This window comes from Festucalex cinctus, chromosome 4, assembly GCF_051991245.1.
Source record: "Festucalex cinctus isolate MCC-2025b chromosome 4, RoL_Fcin_1.0, whole genome shotgun sequence".
NCBI lineage: Eukaryota > Metazoa > Chordata > Actinopteri > Syngnathiformes > Syngnathidae > Festucalex > Festucalex cinctus.
In genome coordinates, this window is record NC_135414.1 from 13,126,832 (window position 1) to 13,149,158 (window position 22,327).

At 39.2% G+C, this 22,327-nt stretch overlaps 1 protein-coding gene across 3 annotated transcripts in view; it reads right to left on the reverse strand.

The window, feature by feature from the left end:
• Window positions 1-3,579: 3,579 nt before the first annotated feature.
• Window positions 3,580-22,327, reverse strand: part of uacab (uveal autoantigen with coiled-coil domains and ankyrin repeats b) — a 49,625-nt gene continuing 30,877 nt past the window's right edge. For 2 of the 3 annotated variants that reach the window (XM_077519015.1, XM_077519016.1), the window contains exons 5-19: window positions 17,535-17,592; window positions 17,378-17,448; window positions 16,690-16,796; window positions 15,868-16,049; window positions 15,546-15,583; window positions 15,067-15,120; window positions 14,786-14,893; window positions 13,147-13,179; window positions 11,393-11,482; window positions 11,218-11,248; window positions 11,057-11,106; window positions 8,130-10,820; window positions 7,296-7,448; window positions 6,996-7,061; window positions 3,580-5,679 (exon numbers count right to left, since the gene is read on the reverse strand). In XM_077519015.1, coding sequence (XP_077375141.1) covers window positions 5,608-5,679; window positions 6,996-7,061; window positions 7,296-7,448; window positions 8,130-10,820; window positions 11,057-11,106; window positions 11,218-11,248; window positions 11,393-11,482; window positions 13,147-13,179; window positions 14,786-14,893; window positions 15,067-15,120; window positions 15,546-15,583; window positions 15,868-16,049; window positions 16,690-16,796; window positions 17,378-17,448; window positions 17,535-17,592 — 3,804 coding nt within the window. In that variant the 3' untranslated portion in view covers window positions 3,580-5,607. The remainder of the gene's footprint in view (window positions 5,680-6,995; window positions 7,062-7,295; window positions 7,449-8,129; window positions 10,821-11,056; window positions 11,107-11,217; window positions 11,249-11,392; window positions 11,483-13,146; window positions 13,180-14,785; window positions 14,894-15,066; window positions 15,121-15,545; window positions 15,584-15,867; window positions 16,050-16,689; window positions 16,797-17,377; window positions 17,449-17,534; window positions 17,593-22,327) is intronic. The other variant, XM_077519017.1, reaches the window with a different exon arrangement.

Here is a 22,327-nt window from a genome sequence, read left to right on the forward strand (position 1 = left end):
ACATTATGTTCTTTACAAGTGTGTGTACCGCTAAACGATTTCACATAGCCCCTGCAATGTGCTAATGTACCACTAGGGGTATGTGCAGGTCAGGTTGGGAAACAAACAATGGTGTCGAGTAAGGGAAATGCAATTTCAAGGAGTGCACTTATTTTTAACCATAACGAGTGTAAAAAAAGAAGATACATATTAAAACTCCAATTTTGGTTCTATGGTCCTTACATTATTCATCTTTGGCAATCAAATGTCAGCAGAAAATAAACCTGTCAGACTCACCGCTCTTCATGGTTAACATGTCGGGCCTTTTTCCAACCACACAAACAAGCTCTCAGGCCTAAGCCAATGTCAGCCGTTTAGGACATTGGCTTTGGGTTGAGGACAACCAAGGGTTGTCATCAAGCTTCCTTTCCAACCACCAACACCATCTTTAATTGTGGCTACACAAAACTGGAAAGTTTCCATTTGAGGCCCAAGGAATAGTCATGTCATGTGTGACTATTGGGCACTGTCTGTTTTTTACTCAAGTGAGGGGATGAAGACAAGCTAAGTAGATACAATGAGTATTAGTGTTTGACCAAATATTAACAAGGGGAAAGCGAAGCATTGGAACAGAAATGAAATCATTTTAAATACAGTCAAATACATGCATCACTTTTAAATCCAGTCAGTGTAACAAACATTTAAGTGATAGTTGCTTTACATTTTAAATCTTTGTGCACCATAGTTTTTGTGATCTACAGTTAAGTAGATCTATAAACGATTCTTTGTGAAATAATGATTTGGTGCATTCTGCGGATTTCTTTTTCCTCACAACAATCGGCAATGCAAGCAAAGCCCTGAGAAAAGATGGCTCCTCCCGCTGCACCCCCTCCCTGTGTGTACAAATCCCAGGTCAAAGCAAGCGCAGCCAGTTACACCATCAGAGTGTTGGAAATAACAATAAATGACGGAAGAAGAATAAACAAAAGAAAAGGTGAGGAAGTGGAGAAAGAAAAAGGAACCAGATGAGCTCAGAAGTCCAAGAGATGAAGGGAAGCCAAGGGAGCTGATTGTGGAAATGGGAACCATGTTGAAGACATTCACCTCAAATCAGCACCATGTGTCCTCCAGAGCCTTATTATCCCATAAAGGAACTTTATAGAAGCAACAAAGTGCTTTGGAACCCTGCAAAAACATTAAAGGGACCTCGCTTGTCTCGGCCCCAGTCCAAGATCGGTCTGGGAAGTAATAAAACTAAGGGGGGCCGCTGGCCTGATGCCGACTGCCCCCACTAGTGCTGCCTGACTAATCGACTATTAATGACAAAAAAACAGTTTGCGGTTACACAAGAAAAACAAGTAAGGCACAGGCGGCCTTGTAACTGAGCTGACCATCGGAATTCACTTGGCTCGTGATTCAACTTTCCCGACCTCCTCGTCACGCTGGCTTTACATTTCGGACAGCGTAAGTGGGCATGACTTCCGGATGCTTTATTTATTTATTTGAACTTCACTAGTTATGCTCCAGCCCTGCCTATAGCAACTAGTGGCCACTGGCGTTTTCATCAAATGTTATGAATGAATCACACTAATTGTGTTGTCTGTGTAACAAACAACATTGCCATTGGACGGGAAGTTTGTTGCCCCATTTGTTTCAGCGTTTTCCTCATACGAGTTCCCCGTAGAGGCAATTTGTATTATTTCGTGCCATCCAGTGGTTAACTAATAAATGCAACAATTTTGAAGCATGTGCACTACAGTGCCTCAGAGAGACCATACTTCACATTATTGGGAGTGAGCATACCCATATCCAAATTTTTTTGCTCGGTCTCTAATGACAGCTAACGGAGGCTGTCTGTGCCGTTTACTTCACACCGGTCACACATTCTAACATTGGAAATATAACGCTTTTAAAGCTCATCTTGCGTTTTCTAACAACTGGTGACGGCAGTGGATAGTTGGACTACATTTCCTATGATATTCAGATGTGAAAGCAGGAATTGTTGACATGTATGTCAAATCGTCATTAGTATTAGGCTTTCAGTGAGGTCGCACACGTTACGTCTTTACATAGAACACTAATTTTAAGAGGCTGTTGTAGTATGGTTGACGTTACAAAAAAATATAGTCAACACATAAAATTACAGGCCTGTTAGCTCAGTCGGATAGACACTTGCTTCGCGACCACACCACCCAGGTTCGAGTCCCAGTAACTACACTTATGGTTCACTTTACTATTTTTGCGCTATTTACATGGCCGATAGGGCTAGGTAAACTACCCCTGTAGTAACACTTGGTCGTAATTTGGCACATTTCAAAACGACCTATGTTGGTTGTATTAATTGGAAGACTGTCTCACCAATTAGGTACCAAAATGAATAGGAGTGGGACCTCACCTGTTGTCGATAATTTGCTTTGTGCCAAAATTTGACATAACCGGCAAGACAAAACCGGGAGAAGTATTACTTCAGACAGAAACTGTGCACATGTTTAGTGGACAGGTACTTGTACAACACTCCAGCTGATGAGTGTGTACTTGCACTGTCAAGCAGTCTTGGTTATTTTTTTGAGCCACAAAGATCTGTTTGTAATAGTTTACAAAAGCCAGCTTTATGTGTATGCAAGATAGGAATTGGTTGAAATAAGCAATGAACACGTGAGCATGGGAGCACTTTGATGAAAAATAAACCTTGAGATGAGACAGAGCATGCAGGAGACAAAGCAATAAAAAGGCAAACTGAAAGAGAAAAAGTAAGCGCAGCATGCCAGAGAGCGACTCACTCTCATTCCTGGCTTGATTACATTGAAAGTGAAACCATATGAAATCCATTTTCCCACAGGCCTTCTGTGTGCATCGGTGCCTGCATGTAGTTGAAAGTAACAAGTTAATTTTAGAGACTTGAAGTGAAATCATTGACGTTTCTCCACATTGATAACCTTTGATAGCAAAAAAAGTCATTGCTCTACAACAAGGTGAGTTGAATGTTTAAGGCTGCTGAGTCCCGTGGGTGACTATCAGATTTCCTATTCAAAGAAAACTAGTGACGAGAACACTACAAAAACAGGTAATAAAAAAAATACTGTAACAATAAACAGTTTGGGACGGTAACTGGCAGGTTGTGGTGAGCACATCAGCCTTTTATAGTCAGGAGGTCAAAGGTTAAAATCTCAGCCCTCAGATCCTCCTGTGTTGAGTTCTCCCACTTTCCATTTCAGTACAAAAAAAACAAAAAACTCACAAATGGCAACTAGCTACAGCTCTTCAGCCCACCGAAAACTTGGGTCAAAATAATTAACCCAAGCTTGGGCAAAATGTAACCCAATCTGCTCAAAATCCACACCGACCCAGCAAGTAAGTTGGGGAAACAAGTCAGCATTTATGTGTGATTTGCTTGCATCAAGTCCAGGGTATCTCTCTGCTGAGATAGGTTCCATTTGCTATTGATGAAGATGGAGGGATGGATGGATGGAACAGGCAATAAAAATAGACAGATGTGATTTAAATCTGCATTTAAGGGCAACTGTACATGATAACTCATGGTTAGAAGCTCGTGTGTCTTGAGGAACTAGCCAGGCAATAAAAATAGACCAAACAATAACATAGTTTCTATGTTAGGCACTTTTATTGATTTACTCACAAACACAAATAGTTGTATTAACACATTTAATATAGCCTTGGTTGATGGTTGAGGGAGTAAAAAATCATCCTAAAAATCTGAAGAAATTAGGCCAAAGTATAAAAACAGAGTGAGTAACTTGTTGAGAGTGTTAAGCTCACAGGAAAAGACAGGAGTGCTTCAAATAATTCAGTTTTAGGAGGTTAACTTACTGTATCTCGTCATGGATTTGTTCTAATGTATTAGAATGTCATCCTATTATTCAGTACATGCTGCTCAACAATTGTGTTGCGCCATTCTACTTCCAGACCTGCTGAACGTTGCAACTGTCACATTTTAGTACACTCATCAAAGTAGTACAAAGCAATGAAAAAGTCAGTGAAAAGGCACAAGAGACTCGCTCAACAATCACAACACACAACACCCAGAGGGGGCACACGCAGCCGCTTCAGTGGAGGAAGGCGCTGTAGCCGTTGTCCTTGGGATTTGCCAGAATTTTCCTCTTGCAATATTTTATTGACAAAATCTCAAGGTTTCCGATATAAGCAGCTTCCAAGGCAAAAAGTGTCCCCCTCCCACACACGGAGTCAACATTCTATTAACTTGGCCTGCCAAGTCTGACCACTAGAGGGCACTCAGGTTTCAATAAGGAGATGACCAGCCACCGCAATAACTACACAGCAAGAAAGATTTTCTCTCACACACTCACCTCCATGACTCAAATGCAGCATTACCCAAAACAACAAACCACTGCAATTGCTAAATGAGCCCAGTAGTCGATCTACTAGAATGGTGAGTCATTTTCAGGTTGGATGACTTCTTTAGCGTTATGCCTGAAATGACCTGAAACAGCAAGAAATGCTTAACAGGTGATGGGAAGCATTTTGCTTGTCCTCGCTGTTATTATTTTTTTTTAATCACAAAAACACATTTTGCCACTCTTTAGCGCTGTTGTTGAAGGAGAGACAAGCACATATTGAGATACGAGGATCCAAACCTACACATATAATTTGAATATATCTGTATTTGTAATGTTCTAACTGTGAGTCCTTGAAATGTTGACTGAGCACACAACATCATGTCACAGGGCTCATGACTGAGTGTTAGGGAGGAATGTGGGAAGTGATCAATGTGTTTGAGGGGTGAACTGTACAGTAAATATAAGATCTATCAAAATCTATTAAATTGTATCTCTTAGTTAATTTTTCATAGTGGCCATCTTAAACTAGTCCTGTGTTATTTGATTGTCAAGGTAAACACATACGAATTATCAGGCCCAATTCAAAAATCTTTTTTTCTCTTCTGAGGAAAAGAAAAATATATGCAGAGGTCCAATTGACTGACAGGGCCAATGCACAGACAAGAATGTGACACTAAGGAAGCAACTAGAATTTCATACCATTGCCCGACACAAAAAGAGAAACAACTGTTCGTGTTGGGCGTTTTTACTGTACAATGCATCTGTAAGTTCCTCCATCACAACAATATCTAGAACGCACTGCAACCGGGATTATCAGATACGATAATAGTATGAACCTATATTCTTACATTTCTTGTTCTACTGCTACTCTTTGTATTTTCTGCCAGCCTGGACACCCTTTATAACGATACTGCCTCTACAGGTCAGCCTCAGTACTACAACAGCGTCTAAATTTGGTGCTGAGATTTGCACTTGTCAGTCGTGATATTGGTGTGTGATCTTGAGTACACTACACACTATATGAGAATTAAGCATACATTTGCCTTTTTTTGCTGGTTATTTGTCAAGTCACAAACAAAAAAAATCCTTTAAGATGGTATGTGTGTACCCTTTTTAACCATCTGTAGAAGATGTATGTGTAAATGGTTGGTTTTCAGCATACTTCACATAAAAGAGGATTTAATAACAGTCCATTTGCAGAGCTCTCATCTGGATGACATAATGCAGTGTGAAGCGTGACACTGTTGTGGGGGTGTGAGAATGCTGAATTTGAGTCTGCAGGTAGTAGTGTCACATTATGCTGAAGAAAACTTTAACACACAAACTCTTGTCTCATGCGGATGATCTGTAGCAAGGCAGCTTGGACGTCCTCATCCATGTGGCCCTATACAAATAAAAAATAAAATACACTTTCAGACGAATACTTATTGAGACTTCACATTAATACTAATGCACTATTATACATTGAATAATCATCAATTGTGAATTTGAACCATTGTCTTAATGTTATATGTATTTTTTCTACCACTTGGAGCTACTTTTTCCATCAAACGTAACAGAACCACACCTTTTCCTGCCCCAGAATGTGAAAGGTTCCTAAAATATTATATAATTTGTCATGAACTTGAAAGTAGCCTGTAAATGAAAATGTGGACAAACAAGCAAGAATGCAGCCGTTTTACTGTTCATGAAGAAATGTGTTTCTATCAAATGGTAGATACAATAGTTCAGCAAGAACAGGGAAAATAGGCTCGCTTTGTTATAGTCAGCCTCTGTCTATCAGATTATGATTTGCGCTACAGCATCAAACTTATTTATTTTACACATGACTTACTTGTTACACTCAAGTGGAAATTCAACCCACTCTGCTGTATATTTCTGTTGCACATCATGCAGAGAAACACACTACATTCACTTGCAGGCACGCAAGGAGTGATGTCAGCGTGAAAGAGCCACACAAACAGTGCTGTGCCTCACTTCGAGAAAATGAACTAGAATGCTGCTTGACAAACAAATAATTATGATTATGATAATATAGAATTCCATTGAAATTTATCATTTTTCTTATTTTATTTATTTTTTAGCTAATTGATAAAATAAATAATTATATTTGACTGGGCCAGCACAAGCACCTAATGGTCCATATCCCTGTCTCAGAGTTCTAAGGTTCAGGATTGAATCTTGGAGTTTGCATATTTCTTTTCTGGCCTGCATGGGTTCTCACTGAGCACTCTGGATCACTCCAAAACCATGAATGTTAGGTTAATTGGAGACTACATTCTACTTAGTAGAGGAATCTGGGTGTGAATGGTTGTTTGTCTGGATGCTCTGTGGAAATGACAGACAATGACTCCATTGTGTAACCCGCCTGTAAGTCAGCCGGGATAGAGTCCAACTAACCCAAGACTCTAACAAGGACAAACACTATAGAAAATGGATAGCTGGATGGATATTTAGCTGCAAAAGCACATCATGCAATAAAACATGTCAGAAATGCTACTGGAGCAAACTAAACACATTTGAACAAGACAAAAGCTTGATGCATACTGGCACTACCAAAAAGGTGCACTCAGTCAAAAGGACTGAATAACACAAGACAATTTTAACTAAAATCATTTTAGATAAATATACATTACTTTGGTTTATCACCATATCAAATGTTTAATAAGGTACAGTATATTTTACTTAAAGACCACTAACCTGCGCTGCACTGAGGAGGTGTGTTCGATAAATGGAAACCACCTCTCTGTGTTGCCTCTCAGCATCCTAAATAAACAGACACAGAGAAAACACAAGATTAGTACTTCAATACATTAGGGCTGTTAGTATACAGCATCATCCAATTTGAACTTCAGCCATGTTGTCAGTCCAAGTTATTAGATAATACAGACTGGGGTTAAACATTAAGTCAACATTAAGTCATTAAGTCCCCTTTCAATAAGAAAAATGAGCTTATTCAAATATGTCCCAAGACAAAGTGTGTGATGTGGATGCACTCACAGCCAGCTGTTGCTGAAGATTCTTGATTTGGCCTTGGAGAGTATCGATGTGTTGCATCTGCCTTTTATTTGGGGTGTTGCTTGTGTACGCCAGCTGGGACAAACCATTCAGTGCTTGTTTCAGTCGCTCCACGTCACTTAGCAACTCTGTGATCTGACACAAGCAGAAGTATTAAGAAAATGGATTGATTACACAATAACAACACAGAACCAGCGTTGGGCACATTACACTACAAAATTAGTTACAGTTACAAATTACTTATAAAAAGTAATTCAAATAGCAACCGAGTTACTGCTTTGTAAAACTAATTACTCAACAAAGTAACTAAAATAACTGATATTTTTCTGGTGTCTGTGTCACTGACATTTTAACCAGCGAATCACATTGCTGCATGCACGCACACATGAGAAACGTTTGTGTATTAAGACAACACCTGTTAAGCATCTGTACTAGGGTTGGACATTACTGGATGGATGGACGAAGAAAAGTAACAACTGATTTGCATTGCATGGCCAACAGCCAATCAGAGCGATTTTCACCAACATCAATTTGCATAAAAAGCAAAATGACAGAAAAATCTCGTAATACTTATGTTCACTGCTTTTGTATTTTATGATTGTTCCCGACTACATCATGACTGTGTTGAGAAAGATTGTGTGCATGCATTTCACCTAATGAAACCATGAATTTGAACTACACAACAATGATCTCCCAGACATGTTACTTACTTGTCATGATATGAACGCAACAATTTTGAGAATCTGATTATGTCTTTAAAATAAGCATACATGAAGCACTGCAGTTGAGTAATGCTCATTGTGACTTAATGTTTACCTTCTTGTCTTTGGCTTCAGTCAGCTGCGATGAGGTCTGAATCCTTCTTTGAAGATCACCAATGGTGCTGAGTGACTCATCATAGCGTTCTTTCAGCTCCCTAATTTCTCGTTCAATGGCCTGTCCCTTCTCATGAACGGCATCCATCTCTTTCCTGGCCTTGCTCTCACCCTCCCTTGCCTGAGTTGCCTCCCGGTGGACCGCTTTACATTCTTCTGTTAAACTCAACAGCTTGTTTGTCAAGTTGGTAGCTTCCTCCTCCAGGTGCTGCTTCTCCTTCTTCATTTGGGTCAAATGACTTTCCTTGAAGCGAAGTTCTTCGAGAGCTTGAGTGGCTTGGAGAAGTTCAGACTGTAGGGCTGAAACATCTTCAGCCCTCTGGCCACTGTTCTCTTCCTCTTCTCGAAGCGCCATTCGAAGCCGAGTGACTTCAGTCTCCAGGGTTTCACTGGCCTTGGCGTGCTCCTGCAGCAGAGATGCCTGTTCTCTGTGGAGTTCCTGAACTTCCTTCTGCAGAGCACAAACCTTCTGGGCCTCCACCTGCTGAGCCTCTCGTGCTTTCTTGCAATCCGCCTGGGTGTGCTGCATAGCATCATGAAGAGCCTTCAGTTCAGTGTCATAGGTTGCAATGCGTGTCAGCTCCGATTTTAGGCGGTCCTGGAGATTCTGGATTTGAGCGCTGCACAGGACATTCTTGTTTTCAAGCTCACTTTTCTCAAGATTGACCTCATTGTGCTTCTTCTCCAGACTGGTTAACTTCAGAGACATCGCCTCATACCGGCCCTTGAACTCTTCCTCATATCCCTTGCGTTTCTCACCAGTGACAAGTGCAGTGTCAAGTCTTTGTTGAACAGATTCAATCTCAACTTTCAGTTTCTCTTTCTCCAGTTTGTTATTCTCTCTTTCAGACTTCTCTTTGTTATACTTCTCCTCCAATTCCAACAGTTTAACCTTCAACTCCTTGATTTGGGTGTTGTAGGAGTTTTCTTTTTCCTCAACGGCTGTCATTGGGACGAACTTGGACTGAATAGCCTCCATTATGGTATCAAGTTCTATCTTTTGAGCTTCCAGTTCTTGTGTCAGCTTCACATTTTCCTCCTGGGCGGATACATGCACCGCTGACAGTTGGTTTGCTCTATTCTCTGCCTGCACCACAGCAGCACTCATCTTTTCTGTGATACATTTGTGATCCTTCACACTTATATAGTCATTTTTCATCTCTAACAGAACCTTTTCTAACTTTTCCTGTAACTTGGCGTTTCCTTCTTTCACATTCATTAATTCCTCTCTACATTCTTTACCAGTGGACTCCAAATTTAATTTCTCAACCTTGACACTCTCTATAGTAGAGGTTAACTCTATCCTCAGTTGCTCATACTGTTGTCTCAGGACATAGTCTCCTTCTAAGCTCTGTTTCAAAGTCTGACTCTGTGCTGTCAACTGTGCACACCGCTGGTCTCTGTCGTCACACCTTGACTGTAAAAGTTCAAATTTCTTCATCACTTCAACATTCCGAGTCTTCAGGGCTTCCATTTCACTCTGCTGTTTTTCTTTGGTACCTTGCAGATTGTTAATATTCTCCTGAAGCATCCCCCTCTCAGTTTGAAGCAGTTGGACTTGTGCCTCCGCTTTGCCAAAACGCTCGCTGGCTTCCACGAGTTTGTCTTCCAGCTCCTCCACAGCGGATACCATTCTCACTCGAACCTCCTCATGTTCCTTGATCGGGATGAAGTCAGCCTCAAGCCTGCTATTCAGCTCCTCTAGCTTCTCTTGCAGTATCTCCCGCTCTTCCTCACTCTCCTCCATCTCATGAATAAGTGTCTGGCTTTTTGCAGTGACATCATGTAGTTTCCTTTTCAGTGAGATGTTCTGCTCTTCCAGGGCAGTCTGAATCCTTTGTTGTTCCTCAGAGGACACTGCACCTGCTCCTCCCTGGGTCGGATTATCGAGCTTTCGATGGAGCTCCGCCACCTCCTCGAGGACACGATCATAGTCGTCTCTCAGCTCAGCAAGCTGCCGTTCCTTTTCATCGACTGCATTGGTCAATAGGTTTTTCATGTTGTCAAATTTCTCAGCTGGAACCATGTTGCTCTGCTTAGACTGCGCTCCCTTTAACTGAGTTTCCACTGCAAGGACAGTTTCTGAAAGTTCATCTCTCTCTGCAGTCACAGCTCCGAGCTCTTCCTTTAACCGTTCAGATTCAGTTGCCAGCTGGCTTTCACTGTTTTTGTACTCCTCCAATGCCTTCTCACTCTGTTTAAGACGATTACGAACCCGACCCACCTCAGCTGAAGCCCCTTCATACTTGGCTTTGATATCCTGAAGTTGAGCACGAAGCTCTTCTGTGGCCTGGCCTCCAAAGTGTTCCTTCACTGCAACCACATGGGCCTGCAGCTGTTTAACCTTGCATTCTGAATCAAGCATCCTCTTCTGGACATCTCCCAAGGCATCCTCGAGTTCTTGAACTTGCTGGTCAGCCTGTTTCTGGATGAGATCTCTGTTCTGAACCAGTTCTTGACACTCGCGATTTTTTCGGCTCAGAGCCGAGTGAAGTCGCACCCCCTCTTCCTCGGTTGCTTGTTGTTTTCTTCTGAGCATCTCCAACTCATGACGGATGACATCAATTTCACCAGAGAGACCTTTCTCGAATGGTTTGGACAGTGAGCGTGAAATTGCTGGATTCTGGAGTTTCTGGCAGGAGAAGTGATAAACGCATGATATAAGAGTTAGCCAAACTAAGGAGGCAATCTCTGATTTTGGGACAGGTAATAAAACCCACACATCAATTCTAAGTAACAGATTTGGACTTGTTTTCAAACTGATTAATATTTTCAATTATCTTGTGAAAATAAATTCTCCTCACTGAGACCTAAAGGCAACCACCACACTGAAGACTCACGGACAGTTGTTTAAATAACTTGGCTTACCTGATCCGAATCCAGGCTATAAGCTTGCTTAACCAGAATGTTCTCTTTTCCTGTAAAATAGCACACATTTAATTAACAATTTAAAACAAGTGAATCTCAATTCAGAGAACTATATCAATATCAGTAAGAGCCTATTTTCATGAAAGATAATTCAACTCAACCTTTGATCACTGACTGTCCAGAGTAGTCCCCCTGCAAATACAAAGAACAATATATTTGAATATGTGAACGACATGTAAAAAAAATATTACACAAAAAAGGAATATCTGAGCAAAATACACTTTAACAGTTTCCTTTTAGGAGATATTATTAAATGATCTGTATACATTCACAGACCATAGTGCTTTTGAGCTGGACCTTGACAGTCTCCAAGCCTCGTGACCCTTCTCGTTCGTTGGCACTAAGTAACACCTTTAATTGCTCCTTCTGATACAATGAAAAAAACAACAAAAAAGAACAATTAAGTTTAGCAGCGACCATTTTCAGATTAGCACTGACTTTTGCATGGGTTAATGCAAAAATAATTAAACTCAGTGCATGGGTTAATGCAAATTAATTAAACTACCATCAACACCTTTTAAAAAATGCTGACTCTGCCAGCTACAATAAGTGTATTTTTTTTTATCAGAACTGGACATGTCATGAATAAAAGAAGAGGAAAAAGAACAGGATTTGATAGGAAGAATATCCATATTTTTTCACATCTGGCTTGGAACAAGAAACTGTCATTTTAGGCGTATGTCTGACTCCTGATAGTTGATGTGGGTGGACTGTGATAGATGTGACAGCCAAGATGTTTGTACAACACCAATTCTTAATCGTTTTGGTGCCTGTCCGGTTCAAACAATATTTATAGGCTTTTTAATCAAATAGACACACGCAGGGGGCACATCAAAGTCAGGATTAAATCATATTTCATAGGCTAATCCACCTGCTTTGATGTGTACCAATAAGATGTTCTATACTGAATTTAAAGGGACACTGGGCAAACTAACATGAGTATAGAAGCAATAATTTTAGCTTGGAAAACCACCAAAACCTGAAAAACACATACAAATACATATATCTATATTGATTTATTTCACTTTTATAGCGGAATTTTCAATTGAATGGATGCATCCCCATATTGGCAATTTGGCACTAATCACGGAAATGTTGTAAGTGTGTCATATTGCTGGTCACTTAATCATTTTAAACACATGTAATACTAGTGGCAACTTATTCCTGGCATTTGTTGACAATCCCAAATGCATGTTTCAAGAAAAGAGAAACTAAAACGAAGATGAAGAAAGTCATGGTATGGCCACATTCACAGTTAAACTCTCGGTCTGTAAATATTTATTTATTTGATTTAGCAATTCCAGCTGAAAAGATTGAAGTAAAGCCAACCGCTACAACAACTGGACATACTTTGATTTACGGAAACATGCCTCCAACACGCTGCGGCACACACTAATAAATAAAACCCTGACAAAGTATGGATTTCCATGTCGTCATTGATTAAGCTTTTATTTGGAAGTTGTCCGTTAGTATGTTGGCGGCAAGATTCCGCAATGCAAAGTATGAATAATCATTGTGGCTGCTGGGGCTTGACTTAAGACTTATTTCGAGCCAGAAAACACGGCATGCTGCACTCATGTGACATCTCTATCTGGGTTATCACATCACATGCTTAATTAATACATGTACAATTCAAAACAAAACAAAACAATTATCTTTAAAGGTGCAATGTGGAGTTGAAAATATTAATGTTAAAGCTTTGTCTACATCATGTATGTTCCACTAATGCACGGATGAGTACAAATAGCCCTGACTTTTTAACATAGACTGCACCTGTGGCAGTCGCAAGTAAAAAAGTCCACAATGCTCCTTTAAAATTACTAAATGAGAATGAAAATTAACCACATTTTTAAATTCATTACAAACAAAATATGACAGTGTGCTATACAAAAAAAAAACAACCAAAAAAACAAAACAAAAAACACGAACAAGTATCTCTTTAGGAAACTTATTAAGATGTCATCTAGCATAACGTGTTAAAAAAAAAAAAAGCCTAAATAGCCAAATGCTCATTTTTGTTCACACTGTACCTCTCTGTGGGAGTCTTCTACTGTCTTCTTTTCCTGTAAATAGAAAAGGAATTAGCCAGAGCCAAATGAAGGAGTGCTCTCTCAAAATGTCAAAGTAGTTTAAAGCTATTTTCTCCACATCTTACTATCAGCAAAATATTTTTCCCCTGATCTACAAATCTAGAAAATGCTGTTCCGTTTCTTCACGCAAAATGAATACATTTTATCACACATCTATATACATACTGGTAGCATATACACTACTAAAAAAAAAAAAAAGAAGTTCGAAATAAGCAGTTTTTCATTGCTGTTTGAAAGTCAAAATTTGCATTTTGCTCCTCATCTTAAAAGATTTAATAGCAAAACGTACTTTTATGTTTTTTGATATCTGAACCATCGAAACGGTCTCTCAAAGCTTTCTCAGGGCATTGAATCCATTGCAACTGGAGTGCTCTGTTTGTCTTAGAAGACATTTCATCTCTTATTTGAGAGAAGGCATATCAGTTGATGCAAAAAGGCTTGCTAAAGGACATAATTGGCTACACTTTAGGTAAGTATTGTCCTAATTGCTAAGCTAACCTAAGATTAACGCACAATCGTTTAAGACCATAATTAAGTACGTGTTTGGGTCATTGAGTACACTTTTCATAGACGTCTGGCTGGTAGCGCGTTAAAGCGGAGAATATCCAACTTTGAAGAGTATAATAGCAGGTAATTTAATTGACTAAGTGTCTGGCCACTGGATAGAAAATCATAGTTGCTAAACGGAACTGGAAATGAATTTAATTCTGCTACAGCATATGCCAGCCAAGAAGAGTGGCCTACAAAGTTAAAAAAACAGAAAACAAAACAAACAAACAAAGGCTAAAAAAAAAATAATATAAGTAGCGTCATTTGTTTGCTTTCACAATAGAGTCCTGAGTTTTGATTTTGACTTTTGAGGACCGCAGAATAAATGTTCTCAAAATTACAGTAGATATTACTTTATTTTTTTAATCAATTTTGTTTTACTAAAATACTATACAAACCATTGAGACTACTAAGTTTAAACTGTAAATTATTTACATTTGTGTTTGAAATTGCCCCATAGAAAGTTTATACACAAGAACAGACAATTCGCTGCTCTACTCTGTGAATTTAATAAAAAACCTTGATTATAACGAAAAAGGAAAACAACTGTTTATTATAAAAATTCTCCAAATTAGAGATTTGCTCCTCAAATTAAGTAATTGATTAACATAACTGCTCAACAGGGGGGGGGATAAAAACCTTAAGACAGGATATTTATTGTTCAAACTGATTCACATATTTTTTGTTTGTAAATATTCTCTCATTTTGAATTTAATGCTTGCAATGACCAATCACCTGCTCTCTGGGTTTGGTCATGTGACATTCACAAACTGAGCCCTAAGGCAACTGTGACGTCATTTTCAGTCGACAGCAAGATGCAAAATGGCCACCATCAAATAATATTCCACTGAATATAGCTTGAAAAGGATTTACAAATTATATTCCTTTTTTTCCTTCTTTTTTTTGCTCTACATTCCAACTTAAGGGTAATTAAGGTTTGTACATCAATAATTGCATACACATATTGTTGTTTTTAGTTTTGAACTCTTGGTCCTACAAAACTTAGGTGGATGCTATGACAAGCATTTACCTGTGTGAGCTGCTGTTGTAACAGATTGACCTTATCTAACAGGGCCCTCTGCTCCAAATGGTACTTCCTGAGAGTTTCCTGCAGGGACTCGTTCTGCCTCTCCAGGTCCTGAAATACAAAGCCAGAAATAAGCACCTCCAACAACTTAAACCAAACCAAATATTGGTCGCTCAAAGATTAAAGAAAAATTACCACAATGTGACAGACACGACTAACATGAGATATATTATTAATTTGCATCTGTTATTGCAATAAAATGAATGAGAAAAGATTTTGCTTACAAGTATAATATGATCCCTTCTGTTAACCTCCATGGCGTCAGAGCGCTCCATCGACTGAGGAATGGACAATAATATTTATATATTATTTAATCAGCAATAACGAGCTTCACTAAATCAGAAAGAAAATGTACACAATCTTTCAAAAGGCTTCAAGATTATTTGAAATGTGAAGTGATTGCAGAAATGTGCAAACATTATGCAACACATCAAAAACAATGATCCAGTTTATGATATAGCAGTAACGGCTATTAAAAGGAAGGGTGCGTTAATTGAGATTTGTGAGAAAGCAATTACAAAATATTGGTAAATATTGGGGGGAAAAAAAGGAAAGAAACCCCTTGAAGAGCCTTTGAAACGTGTGCGTAGTAGTGAGTACTATGTATATTATAGGTACCCATCAGTAGTATAAAAGAATCATGAGTGAAATGCGTTTGATTTTTTTTTTTTTGTTTAAGCCAATTCCTTGCATGCCACATTACCTGTCTCCTCCACTGTTCTACTTTTGCTGCTTCTTTTTCTGTGAAGAGTCAAACACATTTCAGAATTAATCTTTGTCCAAAAAGTAAAATAATTTAAGTGGTAAACAGTAAAAGATACCAGCGTTATAAAACCACATACTTTCAAAGTTGTGTGCACTGACTTCTCCCATCAATGAAGGGCGAATAGTAATTGTTGTTTTTCGCCACCCCTGATTCGGGCATGGAATTCCTCAAATTACCCTCCTAAATATCCTTAGAATGTCTCGATGGACACATGTGCTGTGCTTTTTGCATACATCCAGTGACGCTCACATATTCTCACCTTTGCTAGCTTTCTCCAGGTAGCCTTTGACCAATGAAACAAGCTCTGGGTTCTTGCTGAGCCGAGCGTAATGGAAAGCATCATGACCCAAGCTGTCCACGTCCATCACATCAGCTCCACTCTTTAACAACACCTCCACAGCATCTTTGCAGCCATACTCGCAACCCAGAATGAGTGCTGTTCTAAGGTTGATGGGAAAAAATAGCTTTAGCCATTACTACCCTAAGGTAACAAGCATCATACATACAATTTAATTACAAAATGACTATAATATTAAACTAAGCAAATTTTAGTGGGAAGTGACATGTGGCCTTCGCCAAAAATACATCAGCTTTGTTGTATTGTAGACTATTCGGCAGTAACAATAACCTAAATATCGCTGGTGTCGGACCAAAATCTCATAAATCCCAATTTGACAAATTCCATAATTTCTCAAAAATCTAGACTACTGGTCTATAGTCCCACACATGTGGGGGACATTTTTACGAATTAGTGACCAATCTAAAAAGTGTTGAAAATTGCTTGCTCTCTTTGATGATGCAATGTTAATGGTTGAACAAGCATGCTGTTTTTCGGGTCTCCTGAAAAGTGACGATTTTGGAGGTATAAGGTTTCAGCACAACGTTGCCAGCGATATTTGTGTTAATATGTGATTGCCTGACCCACAAATCAAGACCCTTTTTACTATCATCATTGGAAATGTGTTGTTGACACAGATTATGGGTAGAGAACATGAACATTTCAACAAGTATTATTTTGCATATCAGTGTGAGCTCAGGCTCTCACAAAATGGCTATTCATGCAGACAACTGTGACTCCTACTTTTTTTGTTTGTCCCGCACAGAGATATCAGCCCCTCGCTCTACAAGTAGCTGACAGATGCGTGGATGACACATTTGGGTTGCAAGCACCAGAGGAGTTCTGCCATCCTACAGAATAGACATGACACACACATTCACACCAACCAATCACTTAAATGGACAGCAACAATACACTCTTTCATTTTAAAACACAAAAGGCTCATCAATTCCAAGAGTACATTTTTGCAATGCTTTGTGCTGGTGGCAGTATTTGGAAACAGGGATAAACAAGCAACAAGCTTTTGAAGAAGCAATTATTTGTTTATGTTCTTAAAGTTATACGTACCGTCATTTGTAATTTTCATATGCATGTTTTATATCATTCCTACGTTGCTAGAACATCTTTTTTGAATTTCATTTCTATATTTGAGATTTTCCCCGTTTTTATAAATGTTCAGTGTCGTACTGGTTGTTGCTGTTGGTCTTTTTTTATTAGTCTATGTTAGGCAATAAATGTCAGTTTGTCAAAGTTTTCTGAACTGAAGCCACCTTACCAAGTGGTAGGAAACAATCATCATAAACAAATTCAAAATAACATTCACCATTAGAAAATGTTGTATCAAACTGTCAGACACATTTAAATAAAAAGGCAATGACACTTGTGAGGATAAGTGGTGGCTAGATTAATAATAATAATGATAATTTCTTACAAAATCACTGGCATTGACAGAAGCACCACTGTCGCAGAGTAGTTTCACACTGGATGAGCAACCTGCCATAACTGTGGAGAAAACAATATTGCCATCCACTCAGTCAGCTAGACACTACTTACTAAAAAACATACATACTGTACATGAAGACCCTTACCAGCATCATGTAGAGCTGTTCTTCCTTGAAGGTCCACGTTTCCAACTGGACAGTTATGCTAGAAAAGTAAAACAAAAGCTTACTAGAGACAGTAACACACTACGGCAATAGCACTTCATGTTGCACTTTAAAACATTGGAGAATTGACATTAATGATCAGGTTTACTGTACTGTGTAAAAATGAAATTGACTTCATTATACTACCAGGAGCTCCTTGGTTGTAGTCAGGAAGCAGACTCGCATTTCTCTAATAACTATTGCCCCCCCGCTGCAGAACATTACAAAGTCTGGGTCCTTGCATATGAACTACTGCAATCATAGTAGCATCTGTCTGTACAGAAGGGGTCACCAACCTTTTTGAAAATTAGAGCTACAGCTTGCGTACTGAATAATGCAAAGAGGTACCAATGAAGCTACAATGATTAAGCCTTGATTCGTACCGATGTCTACATTTAATACATTTAAAAAAATATAAATACAGATAAAAGAAAAGCAAAATTACAAAAAATAGAAATTAAAATTGCACAGTGTCAATGACTAAGACTTCTTGATTCCATGTCTGAGGTCCTGCTTTTGACCCACTATCCTATAGTTGAATCTCAAATCAGACCAGGGTCATATGACCACTGACTTTCAAACTCTGTTCTCACATAAATATAATTAAACACAGAATCCGCCAAATGATCAAATAGACTCTCCTTTCTGCCTTTTTCCGTTCTTTTATAATCAACAGTACAAAAATGTAGGTTGCACAAAATGCAGCCATTTCTCCCATGGACTCTCAAACTGTGTTTAGCTCTTATAAAATGGGCAATGATTACCATTATTTTGGGTGATTAATCGGATAAATACCCTTAACTGAAAAAGAGCACATTATTTCAAATTGACAGTATAGAAATAAAAAATTATGATTCAGTTACTTGTTTGGCCCATGACATGTAAAATAAATAATACACATAAATGCTAATTGTTTTCCAAAATAAAAACAGGTGTTTATAAACATTTTGATTCAGCACAAAGATAATAAGTCTGCTTTCTTGGAAGTCGACAGAAATCTGAACATATTTACTGCTGTGAGGCTGAAATTACAAGCTTTTGGACAATGTTAAATTAAACATGTTTCGATATGATTAATCGATTATAAGAAACAATTAGCACCTAGGTATTGATTAATCATTGCACCATTAAAAATATCAACATTCTTAGGAAAGTGCAATGTCGCTTGTTTATTTTTTGGCACACAAGGCAATAAAAAATGTTTCTATAAAATAGAAAAATAAAAATTGGTAACTAAGAAGAAATAAAGTATTTTTATTCATTTCCCAACAATATCTGCAGGTGGTAGAAATGCATTAAAAAGAAGTGGCACATTCTATCTCCATGCATTACTGTATTTTGAAACAGCAGCTAAATAATGAAGACAGACAAGCAATATGAGATATGGGATTGTTCAAAATACATAAACGTAAAACGGTTGTATATTATTAATGTGAAAGCATTTTACATTACAAAAATCTCACATCTCACCACCAAACAAAAATGTCACAAAAAGTATGAAGACTGAAATAATGATGCGCTCTTCTGGCCATGACTCATTAAGCTGTATGACTCACTATGGATGGATACACAGGTTTACTGTAACTTCTGCATTATAAAGGAAGCCCATATAATTGCTCTTCCTGTCATGCGAAATTGCTGGCAAAAAAAAAAAAAAAGATATATTTGTAATTAATAAAAAACTTTAAATAAATTAGTTCACGTAGCCTACTACTACTAACATTGTAAATAAAGCGTGTTCCAGACGATTTGCCAAAAGCAATTATTTGGGGAGGGTGGTGGTGAAATGTGAGGCAGCTAGCATGTCAAGTCAGGGTAAATGGGGCTATGACACAATGAGTAAGACTTTTCATTTAGTCACCGCAAGACACTGTTTCACTGTGGTGAAGAGGACTTGCTTTGACAGCCATCAGGTCAGAAGCAGTCCCGATGTTGCTGGGTAGTTCGCCAGTGAGCACTGACACTCCCCTATCCCATATGCACTATAAAAATCCACTTCTCTCTGGTAACAAGGGTCAAAATTGAGCATCATGCTCAAATGACCATGGGGGAGGGGGAGATAGCGTGAGCAGGTTAGCAGGGGGAGCTGACGTTTGAGGGGGGGATATCCTACACGACAATGATGAAGTTAGACCGTGGTGGTTGAGACTGAGATTGCTGGCATCGTGCTGCTATGTCTGGAGCGCTGACGATACCCAGAATGGACAGCAGGGCTGTAAGGCTTGTCAACACTTTGGAAATCTACAGGACAGGCATGACCTCTGTTAAATCACTGCCACGTGGGAAAGGGATATTTAGGAGAAGAGGGCTACATATAAATGAGGGAACAAGACTACAGCCTCTTTGTAAACACACAAGTAAATGCACACAGTAGGCAGTAGCCACAAATTGAGTTATTTTGCAAGAATTATTTCAAGGAATTGAAAGGAAAAATGCTATGAGTGTAAGGCCTCAAGGTCAATAATGCACAAATGCATAATAACACAAATGATGTGAGAAGCCGCAACAAACATTAGTTGTACTACCATACAGCTGCTCAAAGTGAACAATCCAAACCCTGGTGGTGGCAAACTACGTTAGTAGCCACAGTGCCCTAGGACAGGCTTGAAGAAAGCGAGCCTGCCAGTGTGTGCACCACCAAACATTTGCACCGTTCACACATCAGTGTGAGTGGCACTGGAGGAAACGTGTGTGAAGTGTCTTGCCCAAGGACACAATGCACAACTTGGAGAGAGCGGCAATCGAACATCGGACCTTCCAGTCACTGGGCGACTGGCTCTACCGTCTGAGACACACTCGCCACAGATCAATCAACACATCTGTTAAAAAGACAAGGTTGTATTTCATTTATGCAGTCCCAGCACCCTATGGTGATTAGCATTTTAGTGCAGTTTAATTGTAATCAGGCATGTTTTGGCCACCTACATTTAAGACGCACGCTAATGGACAGACGAAGGGGAATGCAACACGTTAACCGGGTTTACCTTCCTTAAATGCACGTAGGTAAACTCACTGGCTGACTTATTTAAAAGGCCCTTCTTGATATGGCTCAGTTTTATTTAAGGACTTTTATACAGAGAACTGCAGGATATTATGCATTACAGTCCTGTGACATTCTCTGCCAGGTTTTTGTTCCTCATGTCAGAACTGAACTGGGGAAGAGAGCATTCAGTTTTGCTGCCCCCACAGCCTGGAACTCCTAACAGACTGAAGTAAAGCTCTCAGAGCCTATTACACTTTACACTAGCCTTCCGATCAATAACTGAGACCACTCAGCAGTGCCTGTGTTTATGATTTGTTATCTGTTCTATAACATGTATGCACTTTATTTTAAGACATACTCAACTCAACTTTATTTATAAAGAGCTTTAAGAACAGGCATTGCTGTATACAAAGTGCTGTACATGAAACATAAATCAGTTGTGCAGTAAAGAACAAGGTAACAAAATGACAACAAAGCAAACATTTTGAAGTACGTATACAAGTTTTTGTTTAGTTTTTTTTTTTTTTTTTTTTTTTTTTACAAGTAAACAAATTTTATATCAGTAAATCAACATTTGCTAAATGGAGTGAAATTAAGGCTGTGAGTTTAAACCGTTAATCTAGATTAATTACGCGCGGTCGGTTAGCCGTCTACAGGGCGACGCGCAGTGATACGAACGAACAGAAAATTAGTGGCTAGCGGTAATGGTGTCTGACTTTTTTCAGAAAAGGAGCATTGTGATGGAAATGTATCACGCTTTTGAACACAAATCGTTTTTAGAAGAAAAACGCTTTATTTCCAAGACCCCAGGCAGCTTGCTGGACTATTTTCCTCTCGTCCAACACCAGACCAGAACTCGTGTCACAGAACGCTGTCAGGGGTAAGTCAGTGCTGATCGCACACACTGGAGGTGAGAATGAAATTGAGATTCATGTTAAAAAATCCGAACGATCCCTTTAAGCACGGAGTCTACAAGCTAGATCAACATGGTGGACCGCTATCGCTCCACGACATTGTTGGAAAGCTATCACCGAGACGAGTCTGTCTGGGGATGCCTTTATGTCCCCGGTAGGATGTACAGTTCGGAAGATACGGGCGCTCAAAGACCTCCAGTAGACCGATGATAAAAATTTACCCCGCCTGTGATTCCTATTCAGTGTAAATAGCGGGTTTGTCGGCCCTCTATCTCCGGAACGTAACGTCATGGAGCGACAGGACATACACCGTTGAAAAGCTTTCGGTCCCAGAGCTTTTGGGTTATGCGGGCCCCAAGCGGCTCCGGGGCCACTATCAAACCTCGGGATCAGTCTTAATTTCCCCCCGCCTGAACCGATGAGACTGTAGAGCTACATTCTGAGATGAAACTGACAGGGAGTCTGACGAATCACGATTAGTGTTCGCTCGACCACTCTGAAGTTCTAAACAGCAAGTCCGAACAAGAGCAGCCCACCCCTGGCAGTTCAAGGTATAGCAAAACTTTACAGTATATATAGAGGAGTTGATACTGTAGCCCCCGTTCCTCTTTTGGGTTTGAGTTGTTATGACCCAATATTGTAGCTTTAGATTTTTGTTAACCTCTCCTTCTAACCTCTAACTTTTCCTGATTACCAGTTTGTTAGTTTAGTTCAAAAACCACCAGGCCTATTATCAGTTCATCTCATGCCATCCATACAAGGAACATCAGCTTGTGGAAGTTCAGATTGAACTTGGTTCAAAAAAATTTTGAACAAAATTGAAGTTTAGATTAATTTTT